At 40.2% G+C, this 25,559-nt stretch overlaps 1 protein-coding gene across 3 annotated transcripts in view; it reads left to right on the top strand.

Moving 5' to 3' along the window:
- The window catches only part of syt7b (synaptotagmin VIIb), a 91,691-nt gene that overhangs the window by 42,092 nt on the left and 24,040 nt on the right, over positions 1-25,559 (top strand). For 2 of the 3 annotated variants that reach the window (XM_047581042.1, XM_047581041.1), the window contains exons 2-6: positions 5,082-5,185; positions 11,619-11,698; positions 12,589-12,723; positions 16,406-16,600; positions 20,764-21,111. In XM_047581042.1, the coding sequence (XP_047436998.1) occupies positions 5,082-5,185; positions 11,619-11,698; positions 12,589-12,723; positions 16,406-16,600; positions 20,764-21,111 (862 nt within the window). The remainder of the gene's footprint in view (positions 1-5,081; positions 5,186-11,618; positions 11,699-12,588; positions 12,724-16,405; positions 16,601-20,763; positions 21,112-25,559) is intronic. The other variant, XM_047581043.1, reaches the window with a different exon arrangement.

The following is a 25,559-nucleotide window of genomic DNA, read 5'->3' as shown; positions in this document are numbered from 1 at the left end:
TTTGTTTGAGTGTGAGTTGAAGACTTCATATTTCTGGCTTCAGTTGAAAAAGAATTGGATTTGTTGATTTTAAACTATGATGCCTTCATTTTATATTAGTCATCAGTAATTCGATTCATGACATAGCTTAGTTGCTAGCTACCTTACTGGAAGTGCATCATAAAGGTGTTTATAACTGCCAATTGACCCTTTATAGGGTGAGGAACTATATTTGGTAACCTCTTCACTCATTATAAATTTATGTTGAGGAGCATGTGGGTTTCATCCAGCCAAGGAGGAAAGATCAAGGCAACATTCTCAGGTCAAATCAGGGTCAAATGTGGTCTGCAATGTAGATCTCCGCATGAACGCTGAGGATGACTGCTTTATTAGGTACCATAAGGGGAAGGGGAAGAGCTGTTCTAATGTTGCCCAATGTCATAATCATGTTATCATATGTGTATGATGACATAGGAAATTTAGAAAATGAAAGGGATTAAATTAAGCATTTTCAATGAGTGCTGAGGAGTTTCACTCCACTGGTTGTAACTAAGGGCTCGTGGGTCATTTGAAGGCAGGACAAGTTACTTTAGCATGTATCATGTAGAGCGTCCCTCATTTTAAGTTTCATATTATTTTTGTTTTTCCAGTGAGACATTCCTTCCACATAAATGCACAAGAACAAAAACTTTAAGGCCGTTCAAAACGCAGCAAATAGAATGTGATGTGTGCATTAATATGCACACACAAGGCAGTAAAACCTGATGAGAGGGGAAGCAAAAGCAGGTTCATGAAGGCTATTATTTAGATGAGCAGTTCCAATCATTAGTGTAATAAATTCTAATTACCACAAGTAAAAATAATGCAATGTTGACTGAGACACTGCCAGCGGGAAGACGAGACAGGACTAACAATAAGATATTCTAAAGAATCACGGTGCACTGTACACTGTCAGTTTGTCCTTGGATTACATTTAGAAATTATGAGCTCAGACTATTCTGCAGACAAGTATGCAGTCACTTTAAAATACACAACACAGGGAACAAGAGAGGGAGACCTTTAGTTATGTAGTAGCAGACTCCCTTGTTTATACTTGGAGCCATGGGAGGTACCCAGTATGAGACACAAACACAGAACACCAGGTGCTTCGTCTTGAGGTAAATCACATTTGTTGAACCTCCCGTGACCTGATGTTACATCATTACAGCAGCACGGCACGCACTGTTCAAAAACAAGGCTTCAGCACGCTGTTATTTAGGCATACAAGGCCGTCCACCTCTGAAGAGAACACCATGTGAAGTTGTGCCTGTTTGTTGTTTCATTTGATGTGGACTTTCATCCTCCACTTACAGAGCTATTATTACTTGTTCATATCTAAAAATAAATATCAACAGAATGTAAATCTTATATTCTAAGTTTATAGTATAACAAGTGCTTCTTCAATAACCTTTTCTCTGATACACGTTTTGTTTTGTTTTCAGTTGTTGGGTTTGCCTTCTACAGTCATTCTTTCCGAATGTATCCAAATGACTATTGGTCCAACATGGCCCACTCTTCCCGTTAAAGTACTTTAAAATTAGCTTCCTAACAATCATTAGTACATTTTAATTAAGCCAGTTTCTGTAGCAGATGCTCAATAGGTCATTTTGTGAGAGAGGTCACAGTGAATGGTATGTTTTGGAGGGTATGAGCTCATCTCCTTGGCAAAGATCTTGTTCCCAAGTGAGGGTAACAGATATCATACATACTGTGAGTGGGGAGCAGAGGTCTGAGGTAAATAATACAACTGTTGAACTAAAGCGAGAGCTGAAGCACAATGCACTGTGCAACCCTCATTTGTAATCATAAGCCAGAAGAATGAGATCCTAACTGAGGTTTCTATGTAGGGCTGATGTCCTCTTTGTGTGATGGGACATGCACATTATTATCAATGTATTGAGACCATGTATTCTTGCTGCTCACTTGATACCTATTTCACAAAGAGACAACAACACAAAACAAAAACAGGCATCAACACACAATCATCTGTGGCAAATTGTAGAACTGAAGTATTTACTGCAGCTGAATCTGTAGTTACACAACCAGTTAGTCCCTTTACCTGGAGAGAATGCTAGAGGTTGGTCTGTGTTTACAACAGGTACAGCATAAACATCAATACAGGGAGAGACATTGTACCTGATGTCAGTATAATAATCTTTAAAAGAGATTAGAAATGAAAGGTAATGTTTGTGTTGTTTTATTGTGCAATTTCCTTACAAGTCCCATTTAAATGTCTGAAATCATGTAGTCTTTAAAATTGTGCGTCAGGATCAGGGAGATCCAATCATGTGTTACTTTGGAAAACTGTGATGTAAGTTTCATGGACTACCTGACCCTGAGTGGGAAAACACATAACTTTTCACATTTCACATGCTGGTATACAGATCTCAGATCAGTCTGCAGAGGGATGATCATTAGGGTTGGGTGCTCTCCATGGTGCTGAATTCTTGTATTACTGAGTTGTAACTGTTGCAGAAAACATTAGTTAATTATTACTCTCATTACTTTGGTGGTGTACGATCGCTCCAGACGTTCTCCTCTACCGAAAACTTGCAAGCAAAGGACAAGCAGAGGGGAATAATAGAGGGGCGAAATCGTTGTATGGATGTGGTTGACAGTGGGTTGGCAGAACAAAAGAGACGAGCAATCGAGGCGAGAAATCAAAGCCCACAAACAGGCAGGCCATCGAAACTGGGCAGATGATCAGACAGGAGAAATGACTGGAACACTGTAGGACAAATACATCATCGTGGACAGTCTGATGTGGAATGAATGAAAATGGACTGGTATGAGTACTAAGGCAGGTAATGGATGAATGGGGAACAGGTGAGTGGATATGTGGGAATATCGAGAATCGCTGAGAATTAGTGCAGGTTGAAGTGTTGGGGCCATAAATGACAGTGAATTTTAAATAAATGAGGCTGGGTCAACTGCTGTCATGTCCTTTAAGCAGGACCTTTTTACTACCTGGCATTAACATGGAGTCTGTGGCTGGACATGTGGCATTCTAATATTTACATTTATATCTGGTTTTATTAAAGGCTCTGCTTATTTCAATTCCACTCACGGACATAAGATCTGATTATGCAAATGAAGTGGGCATGGCTGGTGAATAAACAGGCGGGTCCCAGGTCCAGGAGGGACGTTACAGTATGGATCTTCTAATTTACTTGTTTTTTTTTTTTTCTCCTTTAATTTGATTTGATCCAGATGTGGTATGGCCAGTCCGGTCACACTGTGATTGCAGTGTGCTTTGCTTATGTTTAATCCTTGACTTAATATGGGGTTATCCCTATCCATAAAAAAACGATATATCCAAGAGTGCATGTTAATTCCAGCTTTTTCATTTGGTATACTTATTAGGAGTAGCACCCATAAAATTAAGTGTTATTACACGCTCCACTAAACACAGCTGAACAGTTTCAGGAAAGAAACCTGGCACACAAGACAGACGCTGGCAGCCGATTATCAAACAGTACATTTTCAATTTTTTCATTATTTTATTATTATTTTATTTTATTTTTTTACACACTCAGGGCTTCGAATATGCCTTAAGCTGCTATCAACAACTTAATGTGCATCAAAACACACTGTTCTCTGTAACAGGATTCATCATTTCATGCTGTTTTAATAATGAACACAGAAGATAATCAGTAATACGGCAACTTATGTGTGTGAATGTACTGGGTGTGATGTTTCTATGTAAATGTCATAAACTTGAAATTATTTTGTACTAAAAAGACAGACTACATTAAGAGCAATGCAATCTGTCAAATAGAGAAGCAAATACAGAATGTAAAGAATAAATGCAATAAAAGTGCTGCATCTTTACTATGGGTACACACATACGCACTGAGTTGGGTGTAATGTGTGGAATTATTTTTTTTATTGTGAGTTCCGAGTCTGGATTCTGTACGACGATCTATCTGCAAAGTCTAGCAGATCAAAAAGGTCATTCCTCTCTCCAGTGGGTTGTGTTTCCTCCAGATTAAGACAGTTTGAGGCACACTGGTAGTTTCTGTGGTGCTACCTCTCTGTGTTGCTTGTAACTGGCATAGAAATTAGACTTTGACTCTGTTCTCTTCCCTGTGAAGCACTGAAACACTTCTGAAGGCGAGCTTACTAAAACACACCCTCCGTTGCATGAGTGGAGGACTCAGAGCATAAAAAAATACAATCCTGCGATCTTCTAATCAAAGACTTAATATCTTATCAAACAGCTGAATAGACTTTAACTTTAATGAGGCTGGTGGGTAAAAAGCAGCTGACATTTTAATAATTGGAGGACCAAGCATAAGGTGCATAATACACCTGAAGGACATGAAGAAAGGAGGAGAGAGGACACATAAGAGTGATTAAGTTGATGTAGCTGGTGCTGGTGCACAAGATTTGGACCCAAATGAAATCAGGGGATCAGGTGAATATCCAGCAGTCTGATTAATTTTTCAGATAGAGGGAGAAACTGTGTGTGGAGGGAAAAGGGATGCAGCGGCTATGAGCTCTTTGTTTGCTGACGCTGTTTTGCCTTTGTGTTGTTGCATTTTGAATAACTTGGCAGAGAGCCGAATGAGCGGCATCGCTGCGAAGCGGTATGAGCAATAGGAAGCTCTGGAGAAACTTCATTCAGCAATAAAGGGAAGAAGGTTGCTGAAGGATTTACAAGATAGAAAAGAGAAAACGGAAGCTGGTAATTGTGCGGCTTCTGGCCTCGTGATATGATCTCTTCCTGACATGTGCGCGTCTCCCATTGATACGTGCAGGGAACATGAGCGTGAAGCTGTTTCAGTGCCTGTACTTCACTTCCTCCTCGCTTCTGTTATATTTCTCTCTCCCTCTGTCTTATTGGTGACAGATGCCAGATGACAAGGATGAATGGGGAAAGAGAGGGAGGATGGCACATTACAAGGCAGTGCTCCAGATTACACCTAAAGTATATGTTCCCTCAGCAGGTTCAACAATAAACTATAAACCCTGGGAAGCTCAACAGGAGAATTGTTGCACTGAACACACTAATGTCCTTTTCTCTAAGTGCCTCTCTCTGTTTTTGTCTCTCTCTCTCTCAGGCTCAGTGTCTCTTAGTGTGTTCCTGGTGTCTGTTGCGTTCCTAGTATGTGCTGTTTGGCTGGTAGCTCTATGTGGCGTTTGCACCTGGTGTCAACGGAAACTGGTAAGTTACTTATTATTCACATTTCAACAAGCATGTGTCAGTATTGACATTTGCTTTAAGTTAATAACCTGTGTTATGGTCATTGTTTCTTTTTGTTGGAAGTTAGTACAGTCAACATAACCTGACGTAGCCAGACTCATCATTAAACATGAGTGACACATTTTGGATTTCATTATGGGGCGTGTTTGAACCAATACAAGCAACAAATACGGAAACATACTGATAAAAGTAGAAGGGATCTTATATCCAGAAGTTCACCTTGAAAAAAAAAAGTTCATACATAAACTTTTCTTGAAGAATTTTTGACCAGATGATTGAACCATACAGACTCAAATAATTGTTCAAACCCCTTGAACTTTGTTCAAATTATTTTGGCAATTTTCTCTAAGTTGAATGAATAATAAAGAGAACAATGATGAGATAAACTCATAATGAGTTACACCAACACGCGGCTTTTTTACTATCTTGATAAAAAAAAAAATGTAGATATGTTTTCCCACAAATTGCTTTATTTTCCAGTTAGTAAAATTTCATATATTATATGTTGTCAAAGATAGTGAGCATAAGTGAAACTAACGTCATCAAGTCCTGTTTGATCAAAAATTAATCAGATGCAATTACTAAATATGATCAGAAAGTTGTTGAGACAGATCCACTAAAAAAGCTGCTGTGCAGTACCGAGCTGTGTGTCTGAAGTGCAAATCTGCCAGGAAAACACTTCCTCCCTCACGACTTCACATTCTACCTTCTATGTTCTTTTCATCATGTCTCTGAATAACGCTATAGAAGAGATGATATATTCCGGTTGTGTGGGCACTGTCGTCTTTTGATGTCGCTGTAAACTGCTTGAAGTGAATGTAAGCATATATGGATTTCTTGCTATGTGTTGTCACTGAATAGTTTTTCCTTCCTTGCTGGCTGAAAGAGAGGCTGCATGTTTTGCCATGACAGCGAACTCAGATCAGAAACCTTAGTGCTCTCTGTAAACCTGGCTTTGTGCGATCTGAGCTTTGTGCATCACTGCTGTTTGCCTCCGGCCTCCAGAACCATGCTAATGATTCATATGTTAATGAGTATCACTCCGAGCTCTTGGCTGCTGGAGCAACTGTAATTCCTCCTATACATTTTTCATCCGCTAGGATTTTTTACACTCTGCTTTCCTCCCTCCTGCTCACGTCTGTGTGTTTGAATAGTGACGGCAGCACAGCAGTTGTCACACAGAAGAAAATCCGCTAAATTAAATTAGATCACATTTAAAAGAGCTCACATCTGACAAACCCATTTCCTATCTTTGTTTACTTTCCAGTTATCTAATTCTCCTTTTTATACAAAATGGTCTGGTTTGTATTCGTCCTTTTGTCACTTTATCTCCACGTCCTTGTCAGAATGTTACTAATTCTTTTTTTCCAGGATCGTCTCTCTGGGTCTTTCTTGCCACTTTGGCTTCCTCCTCCTAGTCATCTCTGGTTTAAATCTTCCAAAACATTGCCTTCAGATTTGGATCTCACACTCCTGAATGTTAAAGTAATGTCTGGAGAAAAAAAAAAAAAAACATCTAGAGGACGTGCGGTTACAGAAAATGAAATGAATGAATGGAAGAAAACAAGATGTTATATTTGCCATCAAGAGACAGAGAACAACATTCACACTTCTCACATTTCAGAAGCTGGAGTTGAAAATGAAGTTAAATTAATTTCTCATCATATCTCCTGGATAGATTTTCTGCATCAACATTTAACTAAAAGCAATGGACTTTCCCCAAAGAGCTATTGCTGCCTAAATGTTTTCCTATACATATATATATATATATATGATTAGAATATGGTTAGTCACATTTTCAAATTTAAATTGAAAAAGATAAGAAAGCATTTTCTCCTCCTGGAATGATAAGGCAGACTGGTCTCATACCATTGGATGTTTAATGGGAGTGGAAAGGGGAGGAGAGTGGGAGGAGGAGGGAAGTGTGAGGCAGAGGCAGAATCAGCCACAGAGGCGTATCCAGACAGAGGCTGTTGGTCGGTGTTGAGCATCCAGGCTTGTGACAAACACGATGACAGCACGACTTCGGAGGACGTTCCAGGGGGAAGCAGAGCCACACTGCTCCAAACAGGGAATCACCCCCTGTCTCCTTCACATCTCCGACTCATCCCATGCTGCGTCTTTATCATCCTCTGCACAGCATCATTATTCAGGATTCTGTTTCAAGCCTCCTCTAGCCTGTCTCTTTCTGTTTCTCACTTGCCCCTCCGCTCTGCCGTCGTACTCGGTTGCTCCTGTTTCTCCCCGTCCTCTGGAGCATCCCTCCTGTTTCTCACATCCACCCACACACTCTCAACATTGTAACTACTCCACCTTCTCCTCTCCAGCCTGCTGAAGATTTCATGATTCTGTTTAATGATAGATGAGCCACACTTGGTAGCATAGTTTTGACTGGTAAAAATCTACCCTTCTCTCAGTCCCAGAATCTAGTATCATTCTGTCCCGCGTTAAAGCCCCGTATGCACCTGTGTTCACAGTATAGCAGCTGTATGGAGGTAGAGATCAGGTCCGGTCCCGGGGCTTCACTTGCCCCTTGAAATGTTTGTGGTGCTGAACTGGACATACGATGTGGCATGATAAATAATACAGTGTGTTGAGAGATAGATCTGGTAGAATACGCAAAGAGGTCACCTGTCTGTACGACACTAAAAGCTGTATTAATATAAACATTCAGCTCGCTCCCGTGCCGGAAAGCCTCCCCCGCCTGCAGGCTGCTTTACATCGTTCATTGAGTACAAGTATTGTTTCATCGTTCATCATCAGAAAGAAAATAAATCTTGTAAACAGTCTGGTGAATGTCAATAATGTAAAGATTTGCATTAGCAGCAGGATGTACACTTGTTTTCCCTTTTCAAGAATCTATTGGTGAAGGGGGAAAGGCAAAAAAAAAAAATCAAAATCTGAAATAATCCCTTTGTCTCAGCATGAGAACACATGCGTGTGTGTGAAAATCTGACAGCACTCTTCAGGAAGATTATTCACTTTCCTAAATAATTGAACGGACACAATTCCATTCAGCTCAGCAAATGGTGACGTCAAACTGGCCTCATTTTGAGACCTTATGTTGTCTCCTATGTGGCTGCAGAGTGGCCTGCCCGTCAGCACTGCCACTCGAAGTCTGTAATCCTGGATGTGATCCAACTGCTCTGCTGGGGCTTTTAAATTTGTGTGCGCTCATTGTATGTGTATGGGCCTCTGCAGTACTTTCCAGCAGTCAGAGGACGTACAGATAAGGTCAGCTGGATAAGTCTGAATTGCAATCAGGTGTTAATATAAAGCAGTCACATACTTGAGGTGCAGGCTCCCCAACCTTCAAGAAAAGTGTAGTAACAGGATGTGCACATTATAATATGTTTACAATGATAAAGGCAGATTTAGGCTTCGGCAAGTACAAGTGTAGCCCCATAGGCAATGGCACAGGGTAGTGACGAAGCCTCAGATGCACCTCCCCAGAAATGTAACCACAAATTTCAGTAGCATAGGCCACAATGACTGTGACTGGTCAGAAATGCATTTCTGTGTCCATGGTTCTCAGTGACCAGACAAACACAGAACATTCCGCTTCATTCTGCCTTCTACTGCCCATCTATTCAGACACATTAATTTCTTTCTCCTTTGCACTGATTTCCATGGAGCCATGGACTTCCATGGAATCGTTGACACAGTTTCTGTAACTCTGCAGTGGGTGAGCGTCAAAATATTACAATGTGTGTTTGTTCTGATGCAGAAAAACAGAGCTCATTCAAAAAATGGAAAAAAAGAAAAAGAAAACAAAGTTCCCCTTCAGCATACAATTATTATGGATTTATGAAATAAATGTTGTTACCAGTGGGTGTCAACACTTGAAGTAATATTTTTATTGTTAGGAAGGTCATAGGAGGATTAAATTACAGTATGTATGTTATGTTATACATAAGACTACCGTATTTAAAGCTCAGTCTAACTAATAAGTCAGATAAATAATTATTAACATGAATGGTTATTTATTTTTAAATGGGATGAAATCCAATTGTTCTTCTACTTTTTAGAGAAAAAAAAAAACTTGCAAATAGCATAGCTAATTTTGAACAGGTTCTGTCTGATTGGTGAACATTTTATGCCATATATGTGGTTCATGTCCTTGTTGTGAGGTACAATGCAAAAACATTATGTAATAGCAGAGGGTCTGTGTGACTCAGCGGGAAAGAGCACAGTGTTATCACCCTCAAGAGTTCAATAAATATGGAGTTCAATAAAACAAAGAGGTCAATAACTGCAACTACTGCATATTGCTCTGTGGAAAGCACCATCCATTAAGTGGTAAAAACTGCACAGAGCACATAAAGTAGGAACTCTGTAACGTATTAAAAATGAAATTCATGTATTTTGCTGCCTTTTGTCAGATGTCATATGTTTCTCCCCAAAAGCAACTCAGATTATAGACACTTGTCTAGTTTGAGAAGACTGAGTATCATTGATGTTCTGCTGTGAAACTTCTGGACCTGGCTTTGGATACACAAAAACAACTCAAAAAAGCATGAAGAACAGCAAAAAGTGTTGACCTGACCTCCAAATTCCCTAGGTTCAGTGAGTGCAAGGCCCCCACTAAGAACATTCTGTTACCAGACACCACAGGACACCCTCAAAAGACCCATGTTCATTCTCACAATATTAGGAAGGTGGTCATAATGTTATGCCTGATCAGTGTATATAAGAACTGTACATTTCAAACTCATGAAAGAAATGGTCATAATGTTACGCTTGATCGATGCATACACAGTAGGGGTATAACGATTTGTTTTAATGATTCGATACATTCACAATTCGTGGTTGCCGATACGATTCAAGGACGATTTTGGTTCATTTTGAAGATACGATCCGAAACGATTCAGTGACTTGAAATCGATTCAGTAACTTTTTAGCCAAAAATTAGTGTTACTGAAATAAATATCTACTCAGTGTTTCCTCTACATTCATTTAGGAGTGGCGGGCCGCCAACAGATAACTATCTTGCTCAGTATCTACTCTTTGGGGTTCTTAATCTACCGGTTACCTTCACCTTTTAAACTTCCTCAAGTGTCTCTATCTGCTGGACAGCGCTCGGTTTATCAATAAAGAGGAGGTTATTATGGCTCAGAAGTTTAACACCACGTGTCCGTTTCTGTTTATTATCTCTTCTTTTAAGCGCTGATGTTCTCATTACATGTTAGTCTGTTGACAATATCACATGATGGTGGTGACCGACGCTGCACGTTAAATTATCAGACGTTTCACGCGGCGGAGAAGCAAGGAGACGTGAAGGCGAATGTTAGCAGTAGCATATAAGTTCATTTTGCCATTGATGTTGAAAAATGGCAATGTTAACGCATATTTGTATAACGGTGTTTTCGATATATAAAACTAATTTGTAAATTTTGTTTGTCCAATTTTACAGTGTTTCTCAAGTAAATACACTAAGAGGATCCTCTGACGTGCTTAATCCAATGCGTTATTTCCTATCGATACAATTGACTGATTGCCTTTTAAATCGATATCAGATTGATGTATGTCGCCCGGAAGGCCAACTTGCCGAGCACAGATCAATGTAGCTGGATCGTAAGAAAATGAATCGATTCACCATTCATTAGTGGATGAATCGTTACACCCCTAATACACAACAAACTAAATGGGAAACTAATAGAAAGAAACAGGGATGACAATCTTTTCCAAGTAAAACACAAAGACAGTCGAACAGAATAAACCTTCTCAATAATAACAGAAACACATATAGCTAGAACCATAACATCAGAACATTTCAGCTTCTTTCAACCTATTTAATGTGATCTTCATTCATTCATCCTGGATCTGTTGTAGCCCCAACTTGTGGCTTTTGAAAAGGAGTCCATCACTACCTAGAAACTGTGTTAATGGTGATAATCCCTTAGCACACAAGTATGAATACAGCTTTCAGTGTAATGAGCCCTGCTATGGCAGCTCCGCAGGGTTTCATAGATGTTTAGTTTTACACAACTTCCTGCCTTGAATTCTCACATTTACCGTGTAGACATGTATCACATTCCCTTACCGTCTTAACGATTTCATTGCGAGTCTTTTGTTTGTGTGTAAAGACACGTTTGTGAATGTTTCATGCATGTGAGAGTGTGTTTTTGCATCTCATTGCAGTTAAGTGGCCCCTCATCATGTCTAAATCCTCAGAAGCCAGCTGCAGTCCTGGCATCAAACCAAATTGTTCCTCTTCCCTCATTTATCAAATTTTACAGCATGTGTTGAAACATGGCGCTGTTCTAGTGAATATACAGTAATAATATCACTTCACTTGCGAAAAACTGCTTTTGTAAACAACACTGAAGGGACCGCTCTGGGACCTGTCTCCGTGCTGCTCCTCTCCATCTCTTTCTCTCTCGTGTCTTTGCAGGGCAAGAGGAATAAACCGGGGGTGGAAGCTGCCAACTCTCCAGATTCTGTGAGAGGTCGAGGGGAAAATAAAGCCATCAAGTAGGTGTCAGGGAGAGTAGATGGAACCACATGGAAATGATCTATGATGTGGTGATAGTATCGCATTTTTTACAGCCATTTCCTGATTGCAAGGCTAATCTACTAGCTTCCTGCATGGTCTGAAATGTCCACCCTGAGACGATGCCCTCGAGATAGTGTTGTATGGGTGTACTTCTATTTCATTCTTTCATCAGTGAGGTGAATTTTACGATCTCTTAGGAACACACTGTAAGAGAGTTACTAGTATATTCGGTTTGTATAAATCAAAGTTTGAGTTATGGTTTCATTTTCTTTTTTAGATTGTTTCCATATTTTTTTATACATCATAACAGTCTAATGTCAGTTTGATCTGCATAAGTACATGTAGGACTCCAAGCTATAACTACCTTTTTAAAATTGCATTGTTATGTCTTTTTTTTTAGTGAAATATTAATATTAAGAACCTCAATTTCATACATGCAACATTTATTCTTGTAAATCATTCTTTACTACATTACTTTTAGCTTCCCAAATGTTATTGTTCTCAACGCATAACGAACATGTGTTTATTCAGTCGCCAGTTGCCTTTAATTTTAGAGTTTTTCTTCTGTTTTCTCACCCCTGATAGATGTCTTTATGCATAATGTCATGCTGTCAGGTTTTTGGACAGTTAACTGACTGTTAAATGAACGTTAAACTCAGCCGACTTCTTCTTTTTGTTTAAAGAATTGCATGCGTGTGTCCTATTTATTAACTGTCTTTCTCTCCCTTTAGATTTATGACAGGTTTAATTTTAACTTCTCTCTTTTTCTTATGTTTTCTCTGCCTTGTTTCTCCACACTTTCTCTCTCCTGTCATGATTTGGTTCTTGTTGATTGTCTCGTGTCTCACCTTTCACTCTCTCTCTGCAGTGATTTAGACAGAGACTTTTGGAATAACAATGACAGCAGCAATGTGCAACAGAGGTGGAGCTCCTACCCCCCCAAGGAGTTCCTGTTAAACATGTCTCCATATGCTCCCTATGGAGACCCTCGCCTCACGCCCAAGTGAGTCTCAGTCGTGGCTGGTAAGGGACCCCTCTATCTGGGCAGGGCTGTATTGAACAGGGGCTTGTGTACACCTTGGGCAACTCCTAGTAGTAACACTGGAGATTATAAGATTGAGTATCTGACAAATAACACAAGAATACTCCAAACCAAAGGCAAAGGCTGATCAATACATCACTCTGAGCAGTGAAAGGGTTATATTTAATTTCCTAAAGGGGGCAGAAATCTTCACTCTGTAAAACTGTCTGGCTACATATCGTTTAACAGAGGTCTCCTCTCATCCCTGGTAATCCTCATGCTTTTGCATTCAGGCATGTCCACAGCGAGGTGGTGTTTAGTATGCACTGCTGGCCATGCCGCACCTGATAGAGATGTGCAGCACCATCCCTTAATATTGCTGTGATTCCTGGGACTGGCCTGACATTGACAGAAATTACAACCATTTTCCAAACGATTGCTTTTAGATAGAAGACTGTGTTTCTTTCTGCCAAAGGCCATTCAGATTTAATATATAAATTTGACAACAATAAAATCAGGCTTTATATGTAAGTGTTTGTGATATAGTCCCAGAGACAATCTAAATGATGAGAACAATAAACTGGGAAAGTAACATTTTATTCTTCTGTTGCTCAGTGTACAAGGTGTACAAATGAATATGTTTGATAGCCCCATTGCCTACAGCCCTGCTAGCCTCACCAGGCCCTCTTTGCCTCTCACCTGCAGCCCATGGATTGTTACCATGGAGACGGACAACCCTCAGAGAGCAGATCTCACTGTTTTACATGGTCTCAACTCAAAGTATTCAAATCTGCTTCTCTGAATATTGTATCAGACTTAAATATAAAAGTGAATGTAAGCTGTTTAGGTTTTCCCACCGAGGGTTGACTGTTGAGGATTTTTTCAAAAGTGTGTTTAATCTTTGACTGCGTTGCTTGGGAAGAATAGTTTGACATCCAGTGAAGTGTGCTTATTTGCTTTCTGGCAGTTAGATGAAACGATCAACACTGCTCTCATGCCACATGTTTTATTAAATATGAGGCCTCATCCTAAATGGTTAGAATATCTTAGCATTAATCCTCTGCAGACTGGCTAGCCTGGCGCCATGCAAAGATATCAGCACCTCTAAAGCGCTCCAATTAAATTTTAATATTTTGTTGCAAAAGTGTGAAAGCATCTATTTGTTTTAAGGGAGTTTGATGCTGGACCACTTCTTGCCAGAGCCTCGAAACATTTTTGCACATAAACCACTCCTTAAATCAGTAACGTGTTGTTTTTATACTTTGTTTTTTGTTTTTGTAGAAAATGCAACGTGATAATTATTGAGTTTAAGAGGTGTTGGTAGATGGGTTTTGTGAACACTAAGTACTGACTTTCATTGGCAGCTGGCCATATCTTCATACTGTATTCAGCAGGTACAGGGACGCCAGTTTTCTGCAAATAAACAGCCCAATCAGATTTAAAATGATGCAATCTAACTCAATCACAAGGACTTTTCACATGGATTGAGAAGAGTTGCAGTCAGGTGTTGCCGAACTCAATTGTTATCACAACGTTAGTCTTGCAACAAGCCAGTTAGATTTTATCATGGGGCGTGTTTAAACCGTTACAGAGGAAACGTGCAGTTAAGTAGTCTAACAACCAATCAGCATAAAACTTGCCCAAATATTTGAACTGATGGGAGCATAATCAGTTCTCAACAGAGAGACCACATACCTACTTTCCTCTAAAACAAAGTTGTGGTCCAAATTAGTTTTGGTCAGGCTCAAACAACAGGAAAACCTAATGACCATGTAGATGCTTTATAAAGCATCTACTATGCTCATTTCTTTCTTTGTGGAAAGGATAACTTGCTTACTTCACCTGGGGTAAATTTTAGGTGATGTCACAATTGAAGTGAGTTAAACCGACGTCATCAGTAAAGCTGAGGACACAAATTGTTCCGTTATTTGTTCAGCTGATTTGATGCTTCACAGTGGGTAGAACCACTCCACCAAAAAAGTATATTCCGATTGACGGCTTGGGACATGTTAAACCGTGGAATATTTCAGTCGGGTTGCAGTAACATTGACCATTTAACCGTAGCCACTGATCCAAGAGTTGTATTTTATCTAACACTCCACTAGAAAACAAATGCATACCCTTCTCAAAATGTCAAACTTCTTCCCCCTTTCATGGGGTGGGCTTTACTCCGTTTTTTCCACTGTTTTGTTTTTGTGTGTGTTTTGTATGGGTATGAAGTTATTATGTGTTTTTACTCCTCTCACCTTATGCTCCATTCACTCTATGTTTTCTGTTTGTCATCATGACACCTGTTCTCAGTCATAGCAGTAATAGTACTTTAGGCTGCCTGATAGTCCTCTTGAGTGTAGTCTACCGCATTCCAATAATAACGACAATGTATGTGCTGTGCACAGTTCAGCAACTACGCAGGTGTTTGGATGGTGAAACGTCTGTTTCATATCATTCAGCATCATTCCATCATTTGGATGCATCTTACACAATCCCTGAGGCATTAAGAGAACCTGATCATTCTTGTCCTCGCTAATTACAACTCACTTGACTCTTTGAAAACCACAGAGTGATCAATTACTCTGTATCTGTGCAGTGAGATTATTGTATATTCACTGAGCAGCAGTGATTACAGCTTTTGTTGTGATTGCGTTGCATTATGTCATTGACATAATTACTCAGTTTTGAGTGGCACTCATTCAGCTGACAACAGTGGTATTGGTGAAATATGTGATAGCAGCAAATCAGTTACAAAGTGACAGGGTTTTGTTTCTTTATAGAGCACCTTTCAAAGTTTTAGGGGCAAATTAAATTACCATTTAAAAAAAGCTAAAATGAAATTACAATGTTATGAAATGTTAGAGCATTGAGGATACTGTTTAAGATAAAAGCACAAACTATACAGTTGTTAAATGAAAAAATAACACATTTCCAGCCTACACTTGTCTAAATGTTGTCGACGCCCTCCTGTTGGGCGGCTGTGTGGTTTGTCCTCACTCAGAAGGTCCTGCACTGAAGTCAGCGTTCTGTCTGTACTCGTCTTTGTGCGTCTGCGTCTAGGTCAGCCGGGGTGGGTTTGAGGCATGCTGAAGAAATAATGGAGGACTTGTACTGAAATGTCTTTTCTTGCAGTGAATATTTTCAAATTGTCTGTAGTATTGTACACAAGCACATTAGATGAACGTTCTGCAGGAGAGCTGTGAGGTTAGAGACATTCAGTGGTAAGATTTCAATTAAATAAATCAACTTCAGAAACTAATCTGACCTTTACTGCATATATTGTATTCACACATCTCATTTTGTTAGTAGTTTTGAAGCAGCTGTAAGTAGAACTATTGTCTTATATTGTATTTTTTTTTCAGTCGAGTGTTGACAGAGCAAGACGAACAGTGCTCTCAAGTTTTACCCAGTTAATTTCAGCTCAGACGTCTTCTGCTTATTTACAGCTGCTCTCTCACATTTTCTTATTTGATGGACACATGTGGCCCAACTGGGCGCCCATGAAGTGTCTTACTCACCGGTTTGACTACCTTTCATGATGATGAATCCTTTTGCTCTCCGGCTTTGTGCGTCTGTGCGTCTGTCTCTCGTCTATCTCTCTTTCCTCTTTTGGTTCCTTCTTCCTGTCTGTCCGTGTTTCTCTGTTTACGGTCCCCCCCACTGTTCCTTCCAGTGGGGCCGTGGATAAGGGTGGGCAGGGCGGTGCTGGACCCTCACCGGGGGCCAGTGACAGCGGGGGTGGTGCTTGCTCTGGGGCAGGGCCAAGTCGCAGTGACAGCGTCCGGAGCATGGTGACAGGGGGCAGCAAGGCCGGGCGCTGGCAGACGGTCCAGAGCCACATGCATGCCGGAGGCCTGCGGTTTGGCAAGTGAGTGGCGCATGGTGACGTGGGGCACGCATGAGGGGCTACAATGGGCACAACAACAGCATGGTGTGGATATCAAGGAAGTGAGTCTGTAAAAGCAACATAATGAAAAACAAGCCAAGGCTAAAGAAGGTATGAAAGAGAAGCCAGCTGCTCTGCAGAATGCACCTGTGACGCAGGAGTCACTACTGAAAGCCTCTTGAAGACAGAGAGCTCCCGCACTCATAAACAAATACCATTTTTATGTCAGCTGCCACCCTGCTGATGTCTCACACAAAACAAATCCACACAGTCATGCTGCTCCTCTACAGGCTCCAATTTACCGAAAACGGTGACAGTTTGAAGAATTTCAAAAGAAACAGATGCTCTCTGAAGATCTTCAAAAACCAGTGTGTTTGTTCGTCGGAAGTAGCAGCATTTTTAAACTCTGAGTGGATTACTTCATAAACAGCAGGAGAGCAGTTTAATCAGGACAAACGAGAAAAAAAAATAATTCTGCCGTTAAATGAATCTTAAATTTAACCCAAGTTCACTTCCTATCTCCCTTTAAGTCTCCAGTCAAATTGGCAGCAGTAATCATACAGAGCCGGTTTCTACCGGATGAACACAAGAAAGTGTCAGTGTTACAACATCCTGCTGTAACCGGGCGGTGCTCATTTCGTACAAGACCAGCAGCACATCGAAGAGACTAATAATCAATAACATTTCTGACTTTATAGCTTACATAATCTAATATTCATTTAGAAAAGTTCATACAGTGAATCAAGAAAAAAAATGCTGTAAATTAAATAGAGTAGCTTCACAGTCAAAGTCATTCATTCATACACCATTCGCCAATTCTTTATTGAAAATACTGTGTCCTTATACAACAGTAGATTGCGTGGAAACAGCAAGTATTTCAATATTGATATTTTCCTTTTCAACATTATAAATGACTCAACTTACTTCAGCGCGCAATCTAAGAAAACCCCAACTTTCAGAATTTAGGATTGATCAGATACTCCTATGTTTCAATTTCTACTGTGGAATTAGTTTCTATTTTTGGGCCTTTACCCGTCTCATGCCTTTCTCTGATCTCTCCAGTGCACCCTCTCATTCTTCTCCATTTTTTTTCTCCCTCCCCTTGTTTTTTACTCTGCTCAATTTCCCTTAATTGCAAAATCATTCAAGGTTTATAGTCATCTTAATTGACTTTCAAGCAAGAAGAAATGTGAAAATAACCTCCAAGTCAGTTTTAGGATAGAGCAGATAAGGAGGACTCTGGGCACATGAATGACTATGGCTTGTGCTTGTACAGAGGACAGTAAAGATATACCTGGAAGGAAAGGGGAAGGACAAGGAGAAGTTTTCAAATGACATATTCAATGCCAAATTTGTGACACTCAGCAGACGGGTAAAACGTATTAGCACATGGATTGGCTCCCAGATGTCTGGCCTAATGTCACCATCAATCCTGCGTGATGTATTGATTTATTATGATGTCAGTAACATGATGAGTGAAGCCAGTCTAATATGGAGCTTTTTATTCATTACATCTAACCGTATTTTTTTATTCCTCTCGTATACCTTACCACAGCAGTGGTCTTCAGTTGACATGTCCAGATACACACACAACAAGAGCATCCTTGCCTGCACGTGTTCTTACACGTTTATGATTTCTTTATGTTTTTACATTTTATTTCACCTATGGCACATGGCAAATCTCATCAAGAGGAAACGCCTGACCCTGTCATGTTACTCTGTAAAAATGCTTGTTGCTAGATAAATTCAAAAATTCAAACATATGCATATGCAAACTGATAGGTTTGTTACTGTGAACTGAGCTTTTGACTTTTTTTTCTAGGACTAAAGTTTCTGAATAACATTGGTCAAATTTTGCACCAGAGAAGTGTTGCACTAACATTTTCTAAAGCTGTATGTGCAGGAAATGAATAAATAATTGGATGTTTACTTCTAGAACCCAGATGTGTCTAAATATAAAGCGGTTCGTTCGTTGGCCGTTGCCTTGTAGCTGACAGTTGGTCAGACATTCCAGGCTTTGGTTGCCTAGGTAACCCTCTTGCATAATTCCCACTCCGAATGTTTCCAAATGAAACAAGCAGGACATAAAAATACCGCTATTGTAAGGAGCTAGCTATTGTTGCCGTCACCATTCTTACTGTCAGTGATGTCGCTCCATCTGGGTTTAACCGACACTCCAGTTCCACTATCAGCATGGTGATCTTGATGGTAGAAACCAAAGTTGTGGTTTCCTTCTGGTAAATGATCAGGGATCTTCATACTTGTGTCACATGTCAATAAAATTTATCCACGCTGGTCACTGCCAAGTTGATTAGTTCTACTTACTTTTGAGATGGGTTTTTCTGTTTTTCTGACAATTGCCGCACCAACTGGACGAATTTCAGCAACTTTTCCTCATGTTTTCTAGACAGATTGCTCTCATCCTCTGTCGACTCCCACTTAAGAATGAAAATCACAATATGATTTATGCTGTGTATGCTCACACATACAATTAATTTGTCTTGGTGTTTGGTGCAACAAACATTTTTAGAAACAATTAAGAAACAATGTAAAATCTACAAAATGTACGAGAATACACAGAGCAGCCACAACATTAAAACCACTGACAGGAGAAGTATTGTGACAATACAATGTTCTGCTGGGAAATGTTTGGACCTGGCATTCATGTGGATATTACATACACATGTATCACCCACCTAGACCAGACCAGACAACCCCCACCCCACAGCAAAGCCACTCCTTGATGTCAGTAGCCATCCCCAGCAGGATGCAGCCTGACACAGACACACACACAAAAACACTTTAGGACCAACTCAAAACACATAAAGAACAGCACAAGGTGTTGACCCTACCTCCAAATTCACTAGATTGCAAACTGATCAAGTATCTGTGGGATGATCCACAGAGACCCCTCCCCTCAACCCATAGGACCCAAAGGCCCCCACTAACAACATTCTATTACCAGACACCACAGGACACCCTCAGAAGACCCATGTCCATTCTCAATTCGCATTAATTCAGTTTGAATGTTAGGCACCAATAAACAAACACCCATCAAAGTGTATCCTCAGGAAGGACCTAATAGTTTGCTTTATCTGTGTGTGTGTGTGAGAGAGAGAAAAAGTGTGCATGCTTCAGTGCATGTATATGAGCTCTGTCTTGTATTTACTTGATCCAGCATTGCTGTGCTCCTCAGGGAGCTTGTCTCCTGGCTCTCCAGCAGAGTTAGAGCTGAGTTAATACCACAGAGCGCCGCTAACACAACTCAAGTCCAGGCAGTAAATCCTCCCTCACAGCATTAGCTCCAGACAGAGCTGTTTAGCACAAGCTTACAGTCATCAGGCAGGGCAATGATTGAGGGGAGGATAAGGGGTGAAGCACTATTACATGGCAGTAAGAGTAGCGGATCGGTAATTAGAGTGCAGACTTAAAGAACTGTGATTGAATGTATCGTGTAGATAGTAATGTTATAGCTGAGGGTGGAGAAAAAGATGAATGGATGCTGTAGATACTGAGCAGTAGAGGTAAAACGTAAGAGGAAGAGTGGGAAGGCAAAACATTGCAGCAACAGACAGGACCTTAGAGAAAAGCCGGTGGAAGCAAAAGGCACGAAGGTAGAAGTAGGTCATGGCTAATTAGGGAGAGATAACGTTCAGAAACAGTTTAGCGCTGCAGGTGGAGAACAGAGACTCAAGTTAAGTGATAGTAATACTTTTACTTCGGCTTCCAAAGAAGGTGGTTTGTTTTGCGACAGGTATGGAGAAGCATAGTTCAATGTTTATACATCTCATGCCAGCCCATATACAAAGACTCATATGCTGTCGTGCAGTCTAAATTCAACAAAGCAGCCCTCAGTAATTCAAAGCTTTTTGACTCTATTTTCTTTTCTTCCATTGATCTTTTTTGTTTCTTGCTTGATTTTCCCTTGATTGGATATTTATTGCAAACGCTGTTTTCCGACATTTTGGCATCAGTGCAGTCTTTGTTTTTTTTAAGCCATCTTTATCTTCTCTGACTTCCTTTTGATATCAATATCGTATGTGTTTTATCATATTTTTATACTTTCATCTTTTAAACTTTCATCTTACAATTATCTGCCTTGTTTTAGCCATCTCTTTCCTCTGTGCTCCCATGTGTCCGCATAGCTTCGGGGACGCTTCCCTGTCTTCTGCTTCCACCCTGGAGCACATCCCATCCTCAGCCGTGGCACGCCCTCGGCCCCTGGTCCGGCAGCAGAGCCTCCAACAGCCCCTCACTCACCAGCCCCCTCCGGGTCCCAACGACCCTCCAGTCACTTCACAGAGCCTGGGCCAGCTGCACACGGGGCCAGGGGGCGGGGGCCCCCGTGGGGGTCCGAGGGGGGTCCGGGGGAGTCCGGCTGGAGCCTCCCGGTACAGAGGAACAGGGGCAGGTCGGTCGAGGTCAAATCCAGGCAGCTGGGACCACATGGTGGAGCAGATCCGCCACAGAGGGCTGGACGTCAAGTCGTTCTTGTAAGTGTCATGAAATTCTCTCCTCTGTAAAATGTTGCATCAAGGAATATATGAGGATGATAAAGTGAGATAAAATAATCCAGCATGATATTACAGTAACAGGACAACTAAGAGACCTTCAACTATGTTGATCACTGTGGGGTCTGTTTGCCATGCTTAAAGAACAAGCAGTTTATATGCTTGTAACAATTTATAAAATTTAAATGAAGTAAATATTTAGTAAAATGTAAAATCAATAGTAGTCCATCTTTAACATAGAGGAGTATGAGTATAAAATAAAAGCAACCACATAAAACCAACAAAAAATTTAGGTTCTCGAGGACGTACCTTAATATTGCTTTTAACTACTAGTCTGGAGTGGTAACACACCATCTGGACTTCGCTATGAGGTGTCTTTCAGTCTATAGACCCTATCATGGTTTGTAAGAATGTGACGTTTTTTGAGGGGCGGGGCTTAACTGGATGCAACACATCTCAAACGCAAATGGACTGTTTTGGCAAGAATGAACGAGGAAAGTACATTTTAGAGAAAATACTAATACACTCACTCCCCGAGACCATGACTGTTATTTTCAAAAGTTGACTCTGACTGATGGGACTATATTCACTGGATGGACGATTTGACCAAATGAGGACACAGAGGGGACGAAGTCTGGTCTGTCTTTATCAAGTGAAGCCTCTCCAACAAAGAAATTACAAGAAGTAAGTGGAACCACCATGGAGGGTAACGTAGTAAATGTAATAGTAAACAGCAGCTAACGTTGTGTTACCCAGCGGTTAGCATTAGCGTTAACGTGTAACAAGAATCCTCTAAACATTAACTTAACGTAATTTCATTCACAATTTATTCCCCATAAATTTTCCAGGCTAAAACTGATGATGCATTACATATCCTTTCTTTTAATCACCAAAGTCAAACCAAAGTTGTCTACGACTGGCAGTGGCTGGTATGTGATAAAACTTCACGTTAGTGTTTTTTATTTTGTGATTTTGGCACCAAAACATGCAGCAAGACGACATTTTCATGGTTGGAAGTGACAGTGTTCACCTCAAGCTTCCCTCTGTTTTGCCTCCAGTTAACATTGTGGCGCCACAGTGATGTAGGCCATGAAGGGGTTTATATACTGAAAAAAAATATCTCTGCATGTGATAAGACAGTCTTATAACCATCAAAGTGATTTTGTTCTGAAGATATTAACTCTGCCATGCTCAAATGACTACGTCAGTTATTCTTCCATCCATCACTACATAAAGGCCACCCAAACCACTTGACTGGTCCAGCAGATCTATGCTCTGGCATAATCAGTTCCCAACAGAGTGACTCCAGAGAAACTTTCCCACCCAAAGTTTAACACAAGTTTAACACAATCCTTTAAAATAAATTCGCTGTTGCATAAAATGTAGAGACTGTCATTCAAATCAGCTGCTGGATCTGGATAGATGCATGTATGTGTTTGAAGCCATCCGTGCCATGAGTGACAGAGTTTACTACATTTATTATTTTTTACATTATTATATACATTATTATTTACTGCAGTATGCACATTAATGGCCAGTCATGTAAACATGTACAGCATCAGTATGTGATGTTATCTTCTTTAAAGCTTCTTATAATATCTGTGAGAATGCTGCATGGTGGCCGTTGTGTCCTTATTTAAAATTTGTTTGTTTGTCTTTCTGTGTTGATGTATGTGCTTGTTTGGTTACATTAACACAAACTGATAGTGGAGGAGTGGGATATAACGGATATAACTGAACTTGTGTAATGTATATAATAAAGATCCAACAACTTCACTAGATCTTGTTTTTAACATGTCCAATATGCGTTTATGACTTTATCTAGGTGGATGTTAACGGTTTCTACTGTCACAGTATGCACACATGAACTACACATTTTCAGTAAAATGTGGATATTTTGTATTCCCCTCGATGTTCATGTAATTCCTAAATTTGTGGTAATAATAGTATTACATTTACAGTTGTGGAAGTATAAAAAATTTCAATACAGCTAGGTAGCATTGGAAAATCATTAAAACATACTCTGAGAGTAAAAATGTATTATGCATAACTGTTAAAGAAATGTTCCATCAGACATAAACTGAAAGACTTGATCCATGTAGGCTGAAGAGCAATATGATAAGGTAACAGTCACCTTGACTTAGCCAGGAGCCAGGGTTACAACTAAACATTCACCAGTCGGTTAGCAAAGCTCATTACAGGTTTTACAACACCGGCTATTTGCCAACTCATCCACTACAGCTGCAAGTGTGCGGGGACAAGCAATAGTTTGAGATACCGAGCTCTCCTCCTCTGCCTGACTTCAGTGATAGATTATAGATGATGTGCTCTACAAAGCAGCCGCACATACACGCCTCCCTCCTTGCCTGACCATAAACATAGACTCTCACACACATCTATACATGCAGCCCTTCGCCTGTTCCCATACTGGGAAAGACGTGTTTTTTTTTTTTTTTTGTCTTTCCATTAAAAGTGTCTCCAGGCCAGTGACCTCCCTGCCTATGTGAATCATCATTCAAATAAGGTTGAGCACAAATGCAGTGAGGTGGCATCAGCCATTGTCCCTGTCCTTGTAAATCTCACTAGACATGTCTGCTGTTGACCCTGGGGATGGAGTGACGTGCAGTGGGGGTAATATCAGTGAGTGATTAGTGGCATATAAACAAACACATGGAGCAGTTTTACTTCCACGTGTGTCCATGTCAGTCACACGGTGTGGCAATGGAGCTGCTGCCCTTTCAGTTCCAATCAATAGACCTGGTGTAGGTGGTAATGATTTCAGGGTCCTCCGGCTGGAGTGCGCGTGTCTTTTTTGGCCATCTATACAAACCCATTCACTTTATCGATGAGCGTCATGTTGGTGCTGTTTACACGTCCCCAGTGGGCCACTGTCTCTTAAGTGCTAATGTTGCCAATACAGCGTCTTGTTAAGGGGGTAATGCTCTGCAAAAAGCACATACATGCTAAAAATAATAGAAGTGTGGGCAAAAGATAGGGGAGGAAGAACAGCTGAGAAGTAAGGAGAAAATAAAGAAAAGCAAAAAGTGTTTATTTGAGCCCAGTGATGTTTATCTACACTTTTGGCTGTGTGATTATACATAGGTATCCAGGGCTGCCATAGTGACAGGTTCAGGATTTAAACTGACAGAATATGAGAGACATTTTTATTATTGTTTCACGTTGACACTCATATTGTTTCTAGGACAAATAAAAGCCATTTCCTGTAAAATAAGACATTTGTGCTCTGTTCTTTCATTAGGACTCACATTCTGTCATTAATAACAGGTTAAAGTTCAAAAGCTGCAAAAAAAAGGTTCTGAGTGTTTTAGATTTAAAACAGTTAGTCGGGTAAAGTTCAGGAATGAAAGAAAGAAATAATAATTTTAAAAAAGGAGTCTGAATCACCCTTATAATACTACTGTAATGTTTAAATAAAAAGTCGTCCTTGGATTAGTACGCTATGTAAGAGGCTGCATAAGAAAAGAAAAGAGCACGGCAGAGTGAAGTTTTCGAAGTTAGAATGGTGAACAATATGTGTGGGTTGTTATTAGCAACTGTGACTGACAAGATTAGTTCGGGGCAAAAGTTCATTTTTTAATGGCAACGTTTGCATGGCCTCTTGGATTCACTGTGCAGCACACTTAAATAAATCTGAGTGACTCAATGCCTGTTTGGAGGGCTGGAAAATCAACACGATGCAGTATGTTTCTTTGTTGCCAACCTTCATTTTCATGGATTTCTTTTATTGGCTTTTATCTTTTCCCTTTCTGCATATCATGCTTTGCCTCTCGCTTTGTTCTTTTCCTGAAACAATCCAATCCTTTCTTTTGACGTTCTATTTTTACATGTTTTTTTTGTTTGTTTTTTTTGCTCAAGGTAACTCGTAGCTGAAGACAACAAAGCCACAGTGGCAGCAGTAATTTTAAATCTGTCAGATGAGGACGCTTATTTCAGTGAAACATATTTCTGTCATACAGTATTTACAGTAGACTTGGGGAAAGCACTGCATATGTGTGCTTGTAACAACATAACTGTTCACTGAGGCATTATATAACTGCATATATTGGAATGGTGAATCATACTGAAAAAAAAAAAAAATATATATATATATATGTAAGTTGCCTTGAGGCTTTTGCTGTGCATAAAATATTTCAATTGAAGCTGCTACAAGAAAATAAACTTTAATATGTGAATTGGAGAAAAAAAACATGTTGGGTTATTAAAGTGTAAGGTTAATGTGTGTATTGCAGTCTCACTCCATACTCCAGGAGAAGCATTGTAAAGTATGGACTGAAGCATTTGTTGAAATACTCTAGTGTCCTCACAGCAGTCTACCACCTCTCTCCCACTCTCTCCTTTTGAAATGAATGTGTGCTGTGTGTGTTGCTGCGTTTCTGTCACTGCGTGTTTGTGTGTCCTGCGCCGCTGTT

This window comes from Mugil cephalus, chromosome 3, assembly GCF_022458985.1.
Source record: "Mugil cephalus isolate CIBA_MC_2020 chromosome 3, CIBA_Mcephalus_1.1, whole genome shotgun sequence".
Taxonomy (NCBI): Eukaryota; Metazoa; Chordata; class Actinopteri; order Mugiliformes; family Mugilidae; genus Mugil; species Mugil cephalus.
Note: the sequence above shows the minus strand (reverse complement) of the source record. Positions and strands in the feature narration are given on the sequence as shown.